The sequence below is a fragment of the Euprymna scolopes genome, chromosome 5 (assembly GCF_053919585.1).
Source record: "Euprymna scolopes isolate OS-2025 chromosome 5, ASM5391958v1, whole genome shotgun sequence".
Classification (NCBI taxonomy): domain Eukaryota; kingdom Metazoa; phylum Mollusca; class Cephalopoda; order Sepiida; family Sepiolidae; genus Euprymna; species Euprymna scolopes.
In genome coordinates this window covers 73,215,516-73,230,814 of record NC_136486.1, presented here as the reverse complement: position 1 = coordinate 73,230,814, position 15,299 = coordinate 73,215,516, and the positions used below count along the sequence as shown (strand labels likewise).

The following is a 15,299-nucleotide window of genomic DNA, read 5'->3' as shown; positions in this document are numbered from 1 at the left end:
CATGAATGTTTTTTTTTTTATTAAACTCTTAGCATTTTGTTTCCTACAAACACTGCCACAACAACAAAAAAGAAAATTGCACACATGTTCTTAAAATGTTCCTTACTTATCTAAACAAAAATGTAAGCGCATATCCTTAATGCAAAAAAAAAAAAAGTTTTGACATTTTCTCAATTTCAACTATCAAATGAACACATAATAATTCAGTTACTCTATTTCTTAACATTTTTGTTTCATAAATGTCTCATGTCTCATAAAAGCCTTAAATATCATTCTTTTTATCACATTAAAACCAAAAAACAATGTAATTTTGCATTTCATCTTAAATTAGATACAAAAAACTGATTGTATGGCATAGTGATTTGTGAGTTTGAGCCACAACCGCCATAAATATTTTTTCAAGTGGATGTATCTGAAATGAGTGACAAATATTTTTGAAGCAAAAAAATCTGATATACCTGGTGTTCAAAAGAAATTGGAAAATGTCAACTTGGCCAATACTTGATGCATTCTCAAAATTCAAAGTTCATCTCTTAGAGGATCTTTTGCTGAATGCAGCTTACTAGTTTACTATTGAAGGTAGTCTGGGCCTTCACAGGATCTGGAGCATGCAGCTGATAGCTGCCCGAACACTATTTTAATCTTGAAAATCAGCTTGTACTTGGCATTGTGGTATAGTGATTAATGCCTTTCTCAATTGTGGCCCATACATTATAATCCATTGAGTTACAAATCAGGAACTTGGCCTTTTGGCCAAGATCAAAGTGTAGTATCTGCAATCAGGCTGTCGTGCAAGTCAACGGAAAGCGCTCGAAACCCTTTGTTATCTCTCGGTCGGTTCGTCAGGGTTGTCCGCTGTCGCCCCTGCTTTATGTCCTGGCTTTGGAGCCTCTTCTCCGCAAGCTGAGACATGGGGAGGCAAATTCGGCCCTGCGCGGAATGGCTCTGCCTGGCGGCTCAGCTGCCAAGGTATCCGCGTTCGCCGATGATGTCACGATCTTCGTGTCGGGCTTCAGAGACATTGAGGTCGTGTCGGAGGCACTCACACAGTACGAAAGAATTACAGGGGCCAAGATAAACCGCAACAAGTCGGTAGGACTGCGGTTGGGCGCATGGAGTGGCAACGCAAACCTCCCTGCGCCCTTCAGCTGGACAGATGGCCCGGTCCGGATCCTCGGCGTGTGGTTCGGACCGGGTCTCCAGCTTGACAAGAATTGGTTGGAGGTACGGTCAAAGGTGGAGGCTGCAGTCAATTCGTGGCTTCCTAGGAAACTTTCCTTAAAGGGTAGAGCTGAGGCGTGCGCCACTTACGTCTTTCCTCTCATCCTTTACCGACTGGCCGTACTTCCCCTGCCTGCACAACACCTAAAAGCTCTTGTCGAACTCTTGTCCTCGCTCCTTTGGGACAGAGGAAGACACTGGGTGAGCAGACAGGTCTGTATTCAACGTCCGTGTGAGGGAGGCTTGGGAATGCCGGACTTGAAGTGTCATCGAGATGCTGAGAGGCAGGCCTTCCTGAGCCACTATATGCAGGAGGACCAACCGTGGCACCCCGTGGTTACTGCCGCCTTCCCCGACCTCGTTCTCGACCCTTCCATCGAGAGCCGTCGCAGGCCGCGGGGAGAATCTGCCTACATGAAAGAGTGCCGAGCCGCGCTAAAGCGACTACCAAGGTCCAGTGACCTTGTGACTGCTACCCGTAGGGAACTCCACAGGGATCTAGTGAAGGGGGGCGCTGACGACCCGCTATGCGCGCGTTTGGGGTGGCAGCAGAGTGAGATCCGCTCCGCGTGGAGCTGGGCGCCAGGTTCGAGTCATCTGAACAATTCGGAGTTCTCTCTGACCTGGCGATTGGCCCGAAATGCACTTCCACTCAACAACATACAATGCAGTTCTGGGTTTCTGGAGTCGCCTGATTGTCCCCGTTGTGGGACAACGGCTGTGGAAACTACGGATCACGCTTTCTTCGATTGCCGCGAACTCCGCCAGTACTGGTCGTATGTCAGTGGGGTGACGGCTCGCATCGATCCTGAGCATCCTCGCCCAATTACTGTATCCAATGTTGTGGACAACGTGAGGCCGCCGTGGGACCGGGAAAGACAAATGGTCTACGTTACGATTCTGGCCGTGGCGAGAATGGTGATTTGGACGTCGCGTCTGCAAGGTTGCCGGGGGGTGTTGTCTTTTTCTGATCAAGATCTGATCGCGTTCTTTAAACACCAACTACGGGTGAAGATCAGATGTGATAGAAGAAGGCTGCATCGCGCGGCATTTGACAGAAGATGGATACATGTGGCAAGTCTGTGTGTACGAAGAGGAGCCAGATTTGAATACGTGTTCCCCGCCTAGGTGTGGAACGTGCAGTTCTGTAAAGTTAAATTAAACAAGTAGTCTCTCAGCTAGCTGAGTGTGTGTTCCATCCCTCCCCGATTAGGAAGCCTCCAAGATCCCCATCCCCTCTTACCTGCAATTTTTGTTTTCACCCCTTCCTCTAAATTTTACCCATCTTGGAGAAAAAGAAATACAAACTAACCTCCATCCCTTACCCACAAAAATTTTCTTTTCTCCATTCACCCCCATCTAGAGGGCATCCCCACCTAGAGACTGACCCGCAGAAGCAAGGTTCCTTTTACAAACCTAGTGGAACGGGCAGTCTATCAACTAGACAGGGTTGGGAGGGTCCTACTAATCACCTTTTTATTTTTTCTTCCCCCCGCCCTCGACACAAATGAATTATTGTACCATTTTATTGTTATCTTTTTTGTTTTTACACGTCAATAAAAAATGTTTTAAAAATTGGGAGTTACTAGGAAGTCCCACAATATGAAAGGGTGAATGCGGTATTATGGTGAAAGAAGATACTAGCTGGGAGAAACTTTTGACTTTGTTTAGTTCTGGAGTGACAAGGATGACCAACGACCCCCAAAATCCCCCCTTTTGAGTTGGCCATGTGCCTAAGTTTTTTGTTCACCGTTAATTTTACTGTATTTTTTAACATGAATAAAAGATTTAATATCTCAAAGTGTAGTATCTGTTCCGGCAGATACTGCACTTAAGATAATTTGTACCAGTCAATGGAGGGGAAACCCTCTATACTGGGACAATTATTATTTTTGGTAACCAGAGTGACCCCTTTTAGGGGAGCTGGTTTTTACCTCACATTAAAAACGGCCTTGTGCCTAATTTGCTCAGTGGGGGAGCAAATAAACACCATCTGTTCCGGCAGATACTGCACTTAAGATAATTTGTACCAGTCAATGGAGGGGAAACCCTCTATACTGGGACAATTATTATTTTTGGTAACCAGAGTGCCCCCTTTTTGCCTACTTTTAGGGGAGCTGGTTTTAACCTCACATTAAAAACGGCCTTGTGCCTAATTTGCTCAGTGGGGGAGCAAATAAATACCATCTGTTCCGGCAGATGCTGCACTTAAGATAATTTGTACCAGTCAATGGAGGGGAAACCCTCTATACTGGGACAATTATTATTTTTGGTAACCAGAGTGCCCCCTTTTTGCCTACTTTTAGGGGAGCTGGTTTTTACCTCACATTAAAAACGGCCTTGTGCCTAATTTGCTCAGTGGGGGAGCAAATAAATACCATCTGTTCTGATACCTACATCGTGCGAGGCAGTGCTGTTCTGGCGACACATTCTTGTGCCCGGAACACCTGACAAGCTTTTTGGGTCGCGTTCTGTCCGCACCCCCACTTTGTCTGTCTTTCTCTGCTCTCCCCCCTCCCCCACGGGGGGGGGGGATCCGAGCTGATAATTTACGACCTTCCCGCGAGGGAGGGTCGGAAACACCTTCTCTCTTCCCTCCACTAACTTCCCACTCCCTCTCTCAGTTCTATCTCCCCTCTTGCCGCCTTTTGGCGCCACCTCTTTTTGGCGCCAAAGTCGGCTCCCCACTTTGGACGCTGATTCCACGTCACTTTTTTCGGTGAATTTTTTAAAAGAGGGACCCAAAACGGACACCCCCAGCCCGGGGGCCACCAATATGGATACCCTCAGCCAGGGGCCCACCAATATGGATACCCCCAGCCAGGGGGCTACTGCTCCCCAAGAGGACGAATCCCCAACAGGAGAAAAAACAACTGCTGATGGGGCGTACCGCCCGGGTATGACACCATTGGACGCTCCCCAGGAGGGGGAAAATTTAACAACAGCTCCCCCCGAGGGCGACTCCCCCCAAAGGGGAGCAAAACCAAAATCGGTCGTAGCATCTCACTCCAACCACAAAAAGGAGGAGGTGCCGGACCAAAAGGACAATAAAGGGGACAGCGCTCCCCAGGAGGGCTGCTCTCCCAAAAGGGGAGCAGATCAAGAAAATGAGGGGGCATACCGCCTGGACCTCACAAACGAGGAAGGGGCAGATGGCCTCAAAGTAAACAAAAAGGATCATGCTCCCCAAGAGGCCGACTCCCCAAAACGGGAAGCTGCTCCCGAAAAAGACACTAAAAAGGGAGCCGCCGCCCAAAAAGGTGACATTCCCACAAAAGGACTGACCAAGACATCTGGGGAGGCAGGAAGCGTCGCCAATAAACAGGCAGGGGCGACCTCCATAAAAGACCAAAAACGATCTAACCCCACTAAAGACCCCATACCAACACCAACAAGAGGGTCTGCGTGGGGGAAGACCGTAGAAAAACAACTGTCCTCTCAAGAGTATAGAGACCTGTACCTGACAAAGTACAGACAATACATAGAGGGGGCAGATATAAAACCCATACCGGGTGCCTGGGAGGCGATTCAGGGCAGAGTCCTGTCCTTTGCCATTTCCGATATACCGGAAAACCGCCTCCTAGGAATGAAGAAGGAAGACATGGCGGGGCTTCTCCACAAACTTAACATCCCAGTACTATACCTGTACCAGAGGAGCTTCGCTGTGTGGGACATCCTCCTACCCACCAAGGATGATGCGGAGAGACTCTCCCTCCAAGAAATAAAGCATGGGAGAGTCAAACTAACACCTGAATACCAGGGCAAGAGAAGGACTCGGGTGCAGGTATTTAATGTGCCAACCCAAATACCTGCGGAAGTATTAGGATGCCTCTTCAGCCAGTACGGTGAGGTAGAACAGGTGACCCCAGTACGGTCAAAAACTGGGACTCACCTGGGCTGCTACACAATAGCAATGAGGCTGAAGAGGGAAGGTTTTCAAGCAATTCCACCGCTGCTGACATACAAAGACGCCAGCATAACGGTAGTGGTGGAGGGCCGTCGTCCACACTGTTGGTTCTGCCAAAAGCAGGGCCACATGGCTAGGAGTTGCCCCCAAAGGGTAACCCCTAATCCAACAACCCAAAAGGCGGTCACAACCCCTGAGACAACGCCCGCACCAAAACAGGCGGTAACAACCCCTGCAACTGCAGCACCAACCCCAGCTCCAAGGAAAACCCAAACCACCCAGGAGGCCAAGGGGGAAGAATGGAGCACGGTAGTGAGACAAAAGCGGAAACACATAATCCCTTCTGCCACCGTCCCACCACCAGCCCAAAAATCGAGGCAGGAGCCTCTGCAAATGCAGCAACAACAACAGCCACCACAGCCAATGCCGCGGAAACAACTGCAGCAACAACTACTGCAGCAGCAAAATCAGCAAGTGCAGCAGAAGCAGCAGCAGCAACGACACGAGCGAGACCAGCAACAACAAAAACAGCTGCAGCAGCAAATAGAGGAGCAGACACAACCAACGGTCCCCACACCAATCGAGACGGGGATCAAGCGGAGAAAAGACTGCTCCTCTGAGGATGAATCCGCAAGTGAGAGGGAGAGGAACTCAACCTCACCTCTCCCCGGTTCATTCGAAAGAATGAAAAAGAAAAACAAAAGAAGAAAAGAGGAAGAAAAGGTGGCCCCCACTCCCTGTGAACATACACCACCCCTAACAACAAAATCCACTTCCACCCCCAAACCACACACCGCACCAACACCAGACACCGCACCAACACCAGACACCGCACCAACACCAGACACCACACCAACACCAGACACCGCACCAACACCAGACACCACACCAACACCAAACACCGCACCAACACCAGACACCGCACCAACACCAGACACCGCACCAACACCAACACCAACACCAGGCACCACACAAACACCAGTCCCCACACCAAGGCAAACTGAGCCACTACCCCAAAAAGAAAATGAAAAGAATGAACCGAGGGAGAGGAGAGACTCCTCTGCCTCTTGCAGACCAAAGGTCCTTGCCCCCGAGGAACTATGTAATGTAGACCCTCTATCTGTGGCCACAGACATTTCCCATCGGCAGAGGAAAAACTTAAAACCTCTTCTCGATTACAAACAGATAGAGGGGAAAGATGTAAATATCCCCTCAAATTTCCCGGACGCCCCACTCCTAATAACTTTTGTCAGAACTCCAGAGGCCTGCAAGACCAACTTGTGGACAAGGCTGCAGGCCGCTGAAGGGGCGTTTCCGGGAATTGAACTGGTGAAAAAAAATGACCCTTCTCTTGATGAACTGTCAAAACAATGCAAGGGAAGGGTCCCCGTGTTGGTCCATCCGTCACTCTACAGGGCCATAAAATTAATTTATCCTTTGGACGTCGGCGGCATTGCGAGAGAAGGTCAGGATATGAAAAACCTGACCACCTTGAGCATGGCACATAACGTCGGCGTCCTCTCCCCAGCTGACTTCGGAGCTGAGTGTGACACACCCTAAGGTAGGTACCATGGCTTTGAATTTGGCTAGTTTGAATGCGAGGGGCTTGAGATCACCGGGCCGGGCGGCTCGCCTCCGGCACGACCTCTTGTCCCCGGGAGTGGATGTGGCTGCGATTCAGGAGACGCATTTCGTTTCCTCTGTGGACTGTCAGGTGCTGGCCAGAGATTTTGAGGTTTTCTCAGCATATGGCAGCCCGCGGGGGAAGGGAGTTTCCGTGTTGGTTAAACGTACCCTGTCGGCGACGGTCGACGTTGTCCATAGAGATGCGGTGGGCAGGCTGGTTGTGGCCGATGTTGCCGTAAAAGATTCTGTGTTTCGGGTGATCGCGGTTCATGCGCCCAGCACCGCTCGTGAGAGGGTCTCATTCTTCAGTCAGCTTGACGCGTTTGTAGATTGTCGGAAGCGGGTAGTGCTAATAGGAGATTGGAACGCCATCTTAGACCCCGAGATAGATAAGGTAGGAGGCGATGCTAGAGGATCAGAGAGGTGCGAGTCCAGCCTGGCTGATCTGATGGCTAGATGCGGTCTGGTCGACAGGTTTCAGTTCGAGCATCCGGGGCGGGAGATGTGGACGTGGACCAATAGTGTTTCCTCCTATCCAAATACCTATTTGGACAGGATGTTAGTTAGGAGAGGCGAAGTAGACTTCTTATCTTGTCCCACGTTCACTTGGCTAGGCCAGACGAACCATAAATTAGTTATGGCCCGGCTGAAGCTAGGAAATAGGCCTAAGTTAGCGGGGTACTGGAAGTTAAACACCTCCCTTCTGGAGATACAAGACTTCCAAGATCAGTTAAGAGAATTGATTAAAAAGGCACTAGTGGGGGCGGTTACCGGGAGTAAGTGGTGGTTAGGTCTCAAAGCCAAGATCAGAAGCTTCTCCGTCAAGTATGCCCAGCGCCTCGCACTAGATAAGGCCAAGACGAAGAAGCAGCTAGAGCAGAAACTAGCCCAGGCTACGGGGGAGGGTGATAGGGTTAGTCAGGAACTAGCTAAGCAGGACCTTCTACGCGAGACTAGCGAGCGTTACAAAGGCCAAGTAGTTAGAGCTAGGCTTAGAAAGATAGGCAACGAAGCAGTCAATTCTGATGCAGACGTGCGCCGTGAGGTTTCTAGGCGTGGCTCGGACAAATACATTGCAAAAATCAAACATCCGAATGGACACACCCTGGAATCGACTCGGGAGATCTGCGAGGGGTTTCGAGAACATTTCGAGGAGCGTTTTACGCAGCAGCCCGATCTTCCGGTCCTTGAGTTTAGCGACTATTTGGCCGACTCTCCCCGCCTCGAGGCGGCTAGAGCGGCTAGTTGCGAGGGCCGGGTGACGGAGCGGGAGGTCTTTACTGCGCTGAAGCAGGTCAGCTGTGACAGATCGCCAGGACTTGATGGTCTGCCATACGAACTGTACTTGAGGCTGTCGCCCATGTTTCTGCCTCTTCTGACGGATATGTTCAACCATTGGTTTGCTCGGGGATCCATCCCAGGGCAGGTGACCAAGGGAGTGATCACATTGCTGAAGAAAGGTGACCGGCATGGAGGGGAAGAGTTAGACGACTACAGGCCCATAACTCTGCTAAACACAGAGTTGAAGATTTTGGCCAAGGTCCTGTCGAATCGGCTGCAGGTTGTTATTGACGAGTTGGTTGAACCGGAACAGAACTACGCTGTGAAGGGGAGATCGATTCAGAACAACTTGCACCTGATCCGCATGATCCTAGAGGGGGGAATAGATGACGACACGGAAGCCGCGCTGATAAACTTAGATCAGTCCAAAGCTTTCGATAGGGTCGACCATCGTTTCCTGGCATCTGTCTTAGAGGCCGCCGGTTTTAAACCGGACTTTTGCAAGTGGATCTCCATAATGTATCGACAGCCCATGGCTGTCGTGCAAGTCAACGGAAAGCGCTCGAAACCCTTTGTTATCTCTCGGTCGGTTCGTCAGGGTTGTCCGCTGTCGCCCCTGCTTTATGTCCTGGCTTTGGAGCCTCTTCTCCGCAAGCTGAGACATGGGGAGGCAAATTCGGCCCTGCGCGGAATGGCTCTGCCTGGCGGCTCAGCTGCCAAGGTATCCGCGTTCGCCGATGATGTCACGATCTTCGCGTCGGGCTTCAGAGACATTGAGGTCGTGTCGGAGGCACTCACACAGTACGAAAGAATCACAGGGGCCAAGATAAACCGCAACAAGTCGGTAGGACTGCGGTTGGGCGCATGGAGTGGCAACGCAAACCTCCCTGCGCCCTTCAGCTGGACAGATGGCCCGGTCCGGATCCTCGGCGTGTGGTTCGGACCAGGTCTCCAGCTTGACAAGAATTGGTTGGAGGTACGGTCAAAGGTGGAGGCTGCAGTCAATTCGTGGCTTCCTAGGAAACTTTCCTTAAAGGGTAGAGCTGAGGCGTGCGCCACTTACGTCTTTCCTCTCATCCTTTACCGACTGGCCGTACTTCCCCTGCCTGCACAACACCTAAAAGCTCTTGTCGAACTCTTGTCCTCACTCCTTTGGGACAGAGGAAGACACTGGGTGAGCAGACAGGTCTGTATTCAACGTCCGTGTGAGGGAGGCTTGGGAATGCCGGACTTGAAGTGTCATCGAGATGCTGAGAGGCTGGCCTTCCTGAGCCACTATATGCAGGAGGACCAACCGTGGCACCCCGTGGTTACTGCCGCCTTCCCCGACCTCGTTCTCGACCCTTCCATCGAGAGCCGTCGCAGGCCGCGGGGAGAATCTGCCTACATGAAAGAGTGCCGAGCCGCGCTAAAACGACTACCAAGGTCCAGTGACCTTGTGACTGCTACCCGTAGGGAACTCCACAGGGATCTAGTGAAGGGGGCCGCTGACGACCCGCTATGCGCGCGTTTGGGGTGGCAGCAGAGTGAGATCCGCTCCGCGTCAGGTTCGAGTCATCTGAACAATTCGGAGTTCTCTCTGACCTGGCGATTGGCCCGAAATGCACTTCCACTCAACAACATACAATGCAGTTCTGGGTTTTTGGAGTCGCCTGATTGTCCCCGTTGTGGGACAACGGCCGTGGAAACTACGGATCACGCTTTCTTCGATTGCCGCGAACTCCGCCAGTACTGGTCGTATGTCAGTGGGGTGACGGCTCGCATCGATCCTGAGCATCCTCGCCCAATTACTGTATCCAATGTTGTGGACAACGTGAGGCCGCCGTGGGACCGGGAAAGACAAATGGTCTACGTTACGATCCTGGCCGTGGCGAGAATGGTGATTTGGACGTCGCGTCTGCAAGGTTGCCGGGGGGTGTTGTCTTTTTCTGATCAAGATCTGATCGCGTTCTTTAAACACCAACTACGGGTGAAGATCAGATGTGATAGAAGAAGGCTGCATCGCGCGGCATTTGACAGAAGATGGATACATGTGGCAAGTCTGTGTGTACGAAGAGGAGCCAAATTTGAATACGTGTTCCCCGCCTAGGTGTGGAACGCGCAGTTCTGTAAAGTAAAATTAAACAAGTAATCTCTCAGCTAGCTGAGTGTGTGTTCCATCCCTCCCCGATTAGGAAGCCTCCAAGATCCCCATCCCCTCTTACCTGCAATTTTTGTTCTCACCCCTTCCTCTAAATTTTACCCATCTTGGAGAAAAAGAAATACAAACTAACCTCCATCCCTTACCCACAAAAATTTTCTTTTCTCCATTCACCCCCATCTAGAGGGCATCCCCACCTAGAGACCGACCCGCAGAAGCGAGGTTCCTTTTACAAACCTAGTGGAACGGGCAGTCTATCAATTAGACGGGGTTGGGAGGGTCCTACTAATCACCTTTTGTTTTTTCTTCCCCCGCCCTCGACACAAATGAATTATTGTTACCATTTTATTGTTATCTTTTTTGTTTTTACACGTCAATAAAAAATGTTTTAAAAAAATTGGGAGTTACTAGGACGCCCCCCAATATGAAAGGGTGAATGCGGTATTATGGTGAAAGAAGATACTAGCTGGGAGAAACTTTTGACTTTTAGTTCTGGAGTGACAAGGATGACCAACGACCCCCAAAATCCCCCCTTTTGAGTTGGCCATGTGCCTAAGTTTTTTGTTCAACGTTAATTTTGAATGTATTTTTTTAACATGAATAAAAGATTTAATATCTCAAAGTGTAGTATCTGTTCTCCCAGTTACTAAACTTGACCCACCACCGGGCTTTCGGGCTAGGTTAAGGTGTTTTTTCTTACTAACCTTTGTTAGCAAGGACCGACCCCCTCCTTTGGGGAGTCAGGACCTAGAGGACCGACTCCACATTTGTGGGAGCTTGGACCCGGAAACCGATCCCCTCTTTTGGGAGACTGGAATCTCGGGACCAACACCACTATCGCTGGTAGTTGAGACCTTCTTTTTTCATTTGTTGTTTTTGCATGTTGTTTTTTCTTCGTTTCGGTCTCACTTCTCGCTTCTCACTTAATTGCCTGAGCAGCACTCTGACCTGCCAGGCCCAAACTTTGTCTATCTTCGCTGCTCTCCCAGTGGATCGAGCAGACAGGGTTCTCTTTCTCGCTTCCGTTGGGGTAAGTTAGTGGGTAGGGTGACGTGGGGTAGGGCGGGTGCTTCGTTTCTGCTCCCCTCTGTGGGCAGGGATGCCTATCCCCTCTCTCTCTTAATTGCGACGCGGCACTCTGACCCGCTAGCACCCACTGCGTCTTTCTTCTCTGCTCTCCCCCCTCACGGAGGGATCTGAGCTGCTAACCCGACATCCCCGTGAGGGGAAGTCAAAAACTCTAATTTCTTCAAAGTCCGCTCCTCCCCCTCCTTCCCCTCCATTCCCCTGGGTTTTCTTTTCCCCCACTACACTTTGGTCCGCGCCAGTGCAACCGCCACGATGCCAGGCAGGAGGGGTACGTCACCCCAAATGCGCAGCATCTCAACTGCTAACGACTCCCTATGTGAGGGAGCTGATGCATCTCCCGGCGAGACGGCGCCAGGAAACAAGGTAGGGCCCCGGCGCGCGGCGACCTTGGAAGAAAGCGGGAGGGTAGGGCCGCAGCCCGCGGCGACCCCCCGAAAAGCACCTGCAACCGCTCCCCACGAGGGCAACCCAGCGGAAAAAGCTGCCGTTAAGTCACTAGCTGGGGAAAGTGCAGAACCCAGCCAACCAGCTGCACCCCAGGACGGCAGAACCAAGGGAGGAAGACCGGGGAACCCATCCCCCGCTCCCCCAAAGGGCGACTCCCCAACAGAAAAGGAGGAAAACAGCACCGCGGACCAAACCGAGGCGCTGGATGAAGACGTAATAGCCTCCATCTGCTCACTATTCGGCGGGGAAGAAAGTGATTGGCCCCCCAACACTCCCCAAGAGGACCAAATACGGAAAAGGGGTGACTCTCCGGCCAGTGGTAACAAAAGCAAGTTGGAAGGAGAGACACCCTCGACAGTACCCACCAAGGCTCCATCTGGGAACACGGCACCAGAAGGGGAGACACCTCCATCCCCCAAGGGGACAACCACCCAGCAAAGGAAGAAAATAAGAAAGGGGAGCGGCCCGGAGAGCAAACCAAACCAGGACGAAACAACGCCAAAGACACAATGGCCTACTTTGCCTGGTAACGGCCCCGTTCCGAAACCAAAAATGCCCATGACAATGGAGAGCCCCACAACACCAGCTACGCCCCCCAACCCGAGTCCAGCTGACACCCACCAGGATGGAGGACCGGCATGGGGCCCCAAAGAGCAGCAAGGGAAGTTGACGCCCGAAGACTACAGAGCACTCTTCGACTCCACTTACAAGGAGTATACCCAGGGGAACAACATCCAACCCCTCCCGGGTCAAGTGGAAGTTCTGGAGAAAAGAGTGCTCTCGCTGATAACTTCAGACACCAAGACAAGGGGTCTGACGGGCGTCAACAAGGACACCATGATGAACGTGTTGCTGGAGCAGAACATTCCCGCCAACTACATCTGTAGAAGGAGTTACGCACAGTGGGATGTTCTGCTCCCCACCTCTGAAGAGGCAGTCAGGCTGTCCAGGACCTGCCATCAGAGCAGGAACATAAAGCTCCAACCCATCTATATGAACAAGAGGAGAGCAAATGTTTCTGCTCTAAACGTCCCCTGCTATATGGAGGCCAAACAACTGGGGGCTATCCTAAGCCAGTATGGAGACGTAGAGGAAGTCACCCCGGTCCGCGGATTAAGAAACATCATGACCGGGGACTACAAAGTACAGATGGTCCTGGACAAGGCTGGATTCTACGCCATCCCAGCCACACTCAAGTTCGGAGAGTGGACACTCTCCCTTATAGTGGAAGGGAGGAGGCCTCATTGCTGGCTGTGCACACAACAAGGGCATATGGCGAAGGACTGTCCAAAGAGGAATGGAGGGAAGAAGCCCACAAAAGCGGCGGGAACAAGCGTGACAACAAATCAAGCCGCTGCTCCCGCGCCGGCCGCAAATCCTCCAGAGGCACCGACAGGCTGGGTGACGGTCGTAAAGAAAGGCAAGATCAACAAACAGCCATCCTTGCAGACAGTCACCCAAGACCAAGAACAACCGAAGAGCGAGACGGAGAAAATGGACACACAGACACCCTCCTCCTCAAACAAGAGGAAACTACCAGAATCTGAGGAGGAGGCCGCGTCAGAGGCAGAGGAAGAGACAACAACAGTCTCTATGGCCCTGAGCGCAACAGAGATCAGGAGGGCCAGGAGGAGGAAAAGCCGCAAGACACGCGCAAACCCTCCTACCCCCACTGAGACTGAGAAGGACTCCCTCGCAACAACAACACAGGATGAGCCCCCTGTGATCCCAACACCCCAGCAACCCGAACAACCTTCCCCCTCTCCTATAAAGGCCCCAAGAAACTCTTCCCGCCCCTCATCCCGTGACAGGAGCCAAAAAGAAGAAAACGAGCAGGCTACCCCCTCCCCAAGCGCTCAGCCTCCCCATCAACCAAAAGAGGTCCCCTCCCCCACTCCCAAAGTCCGCACTGAACGGACCAAAAAGCTCCCCTTCCTGCCAGGAAGCAGGATTTGTGAAACAGACCCTCTCCAACCGGCTCCGGACCTTAAAGGACAACAGAAGGTCCGGTACAATAAACTCAAAAACTTTGAAAAAGTCGGTGGAGACCTAGTAACAGACCCCACTAAATTCAAGGACGCTCCCTTGTTGACCACTTTCGTTAGGGTCAACAAGGACGGTAGGACTGGAGGAATGTGGGCAATGATTAAGGCAGCGAAGAATGCGATCCCAGGCCAGCAGCTGGTGGATAGGGACCATCCTTCACTGACCAACATTTTCTTTAAATGTGAGGGTAGAATCCCCATGTATGTACACCCATCGCTATACAGGGCACTCAAACTAACCTTCCCCCTGGACGTGGGGGGCGTGGCCAAGGATGGATAATCTTCATCGGATTTACTTACCGGCAGCCTTGGCCAGACCTGCCATGTCCTCACTGCCCAGGATTTCAGACCCGTCTGTGACAGTGCTTGAGGTAAGTGATCATGTCTTTGAACTTGGCTACATTGAATGTGAGGGGCATCAGGTGTCGAAGCAAGGCCTTGCGCGTTGTGAGAGACTTGGTGTCCCTCAAGGTAGATATTGCCGCTATCCAGGAGACCCACTTTGTTTGTGACGCGGATTGTCAGGTGCTGGTAAACGATTACGATGTCTACTCAGCATATGGCAATACCTATAGTCGTGGAATCTCCTTGCTAGTGAGTCGCACCCTGTCAGCGTCGGTGAATGTTGTTCACGCAGGCGAGGACGGGCGGGCGCTTGTTGTTGATGTTGCTGTTAATTGTAGTGTTTTTCGGATTGTTGCTGTTTATGCTCCCAATGCTGCTGTAGAGAGGGCAACCTTTTTTCGACGGTTGGAGGGCTTCTTAGTGGATCCGGAACGGTTAGTTTTAATGGGGGATTGGAATGCAATCCTTGATCCCAAAATAGATAAGGTCGGGGGGACTAGCGGGTCGGCGTGGTGTGACAGCAGTCTGTCTGACCTGATGGCCTCGTGCGATCTCGTCGACAGATTTCGTCTGGATCATCCGGGGCGGGAGATGTGGACGTGGCATCCTGTAGTGCCTTCCCATCCAAGCACTTACTTGGATCGGATGTTAGTTAGAAGAGGCGATGTAGACTTCCTATCTTGCCCCACGTTCCACTTGCTAGGACACTCGGACCATAAACTTGTTATGGCCCGTTTGAACTTAAGTGCTAGGCCTAAACTGGCCGGATACTGGAAGTTCAACAGCACCTTGTTGGAGCTGGAGGACTACCGGTTGAAGGTCACTGAGCTAATTCAGCGGGCTTTAGTGGGGGCGGTTACAGGGAGTAAGTGGTGGGTTAGTCTCAAGGCCAAAATTAGGCGCTTCTCTGTCCAGTATAGCCAACGCCTCGCGATAGATAAGGCTAAGGCAAAGAAGCGTTTAGAGGATAAGCTGACCCGGGCGGTGGAGGGGGGGGACCCCCTAGAGTTAACACTAGCTAAACAAGATCTCAACCGCTTGGCTAGCGAGCGGTATGAAGGTCAAGTAGTTAGGGCTAGGTTAAACAAAGTTTCTAACGAGGCTGTGAATGTTGACGCTGTTGAGCGTAAGGCTGCTTTAAGGCGCGGTTCGGATGGGTACATTCGTAAAGTACATAACCTGGAAGGACACCCCTTAG

The 15,299-nt window shown here is 51.5% G+C and overlaps 2 protein-coding genes across 3 annotated transcripts in view; both read left to right on the top strand.

Annotated features, from left to right (window-relative positions):
• Positions 1-15,299, top strand: part of LOC145276842 (sphingomyelin synthase-related protein 1-like) — a 195,543-nt gene that overhangs the window by 12,661 nt on the left and 167,583 nt on the right. The window lies entirely within an intron of this gene.
• LOC145276840 (uncharacterized) lies at positions 325-6,688 on the top strand. The gene is made up of 3 exons (XM_080128204.1): positions 325-769; positions 2,943-3,125; positions 3,502-6,688. Exon 3 carries the CDS (start codon positions 3,998-4,000, stop codon positions 6,686-6,688), a length of 2,691 nt encoding a protein of 896 aa, XP_079984330.1. The 5' UTR covers positions 325-769; positions 2,943-3,125; positions 3,502-3,997.

Coding starts and splice junctions, on each gene's coding strand:
- LOC145276840 (XM_080128204.1), top strand. CDS start 3,998: ATGGATACCCTCAGCCAGGGGCCCACCAATATGGATACCCCCAGCCAG.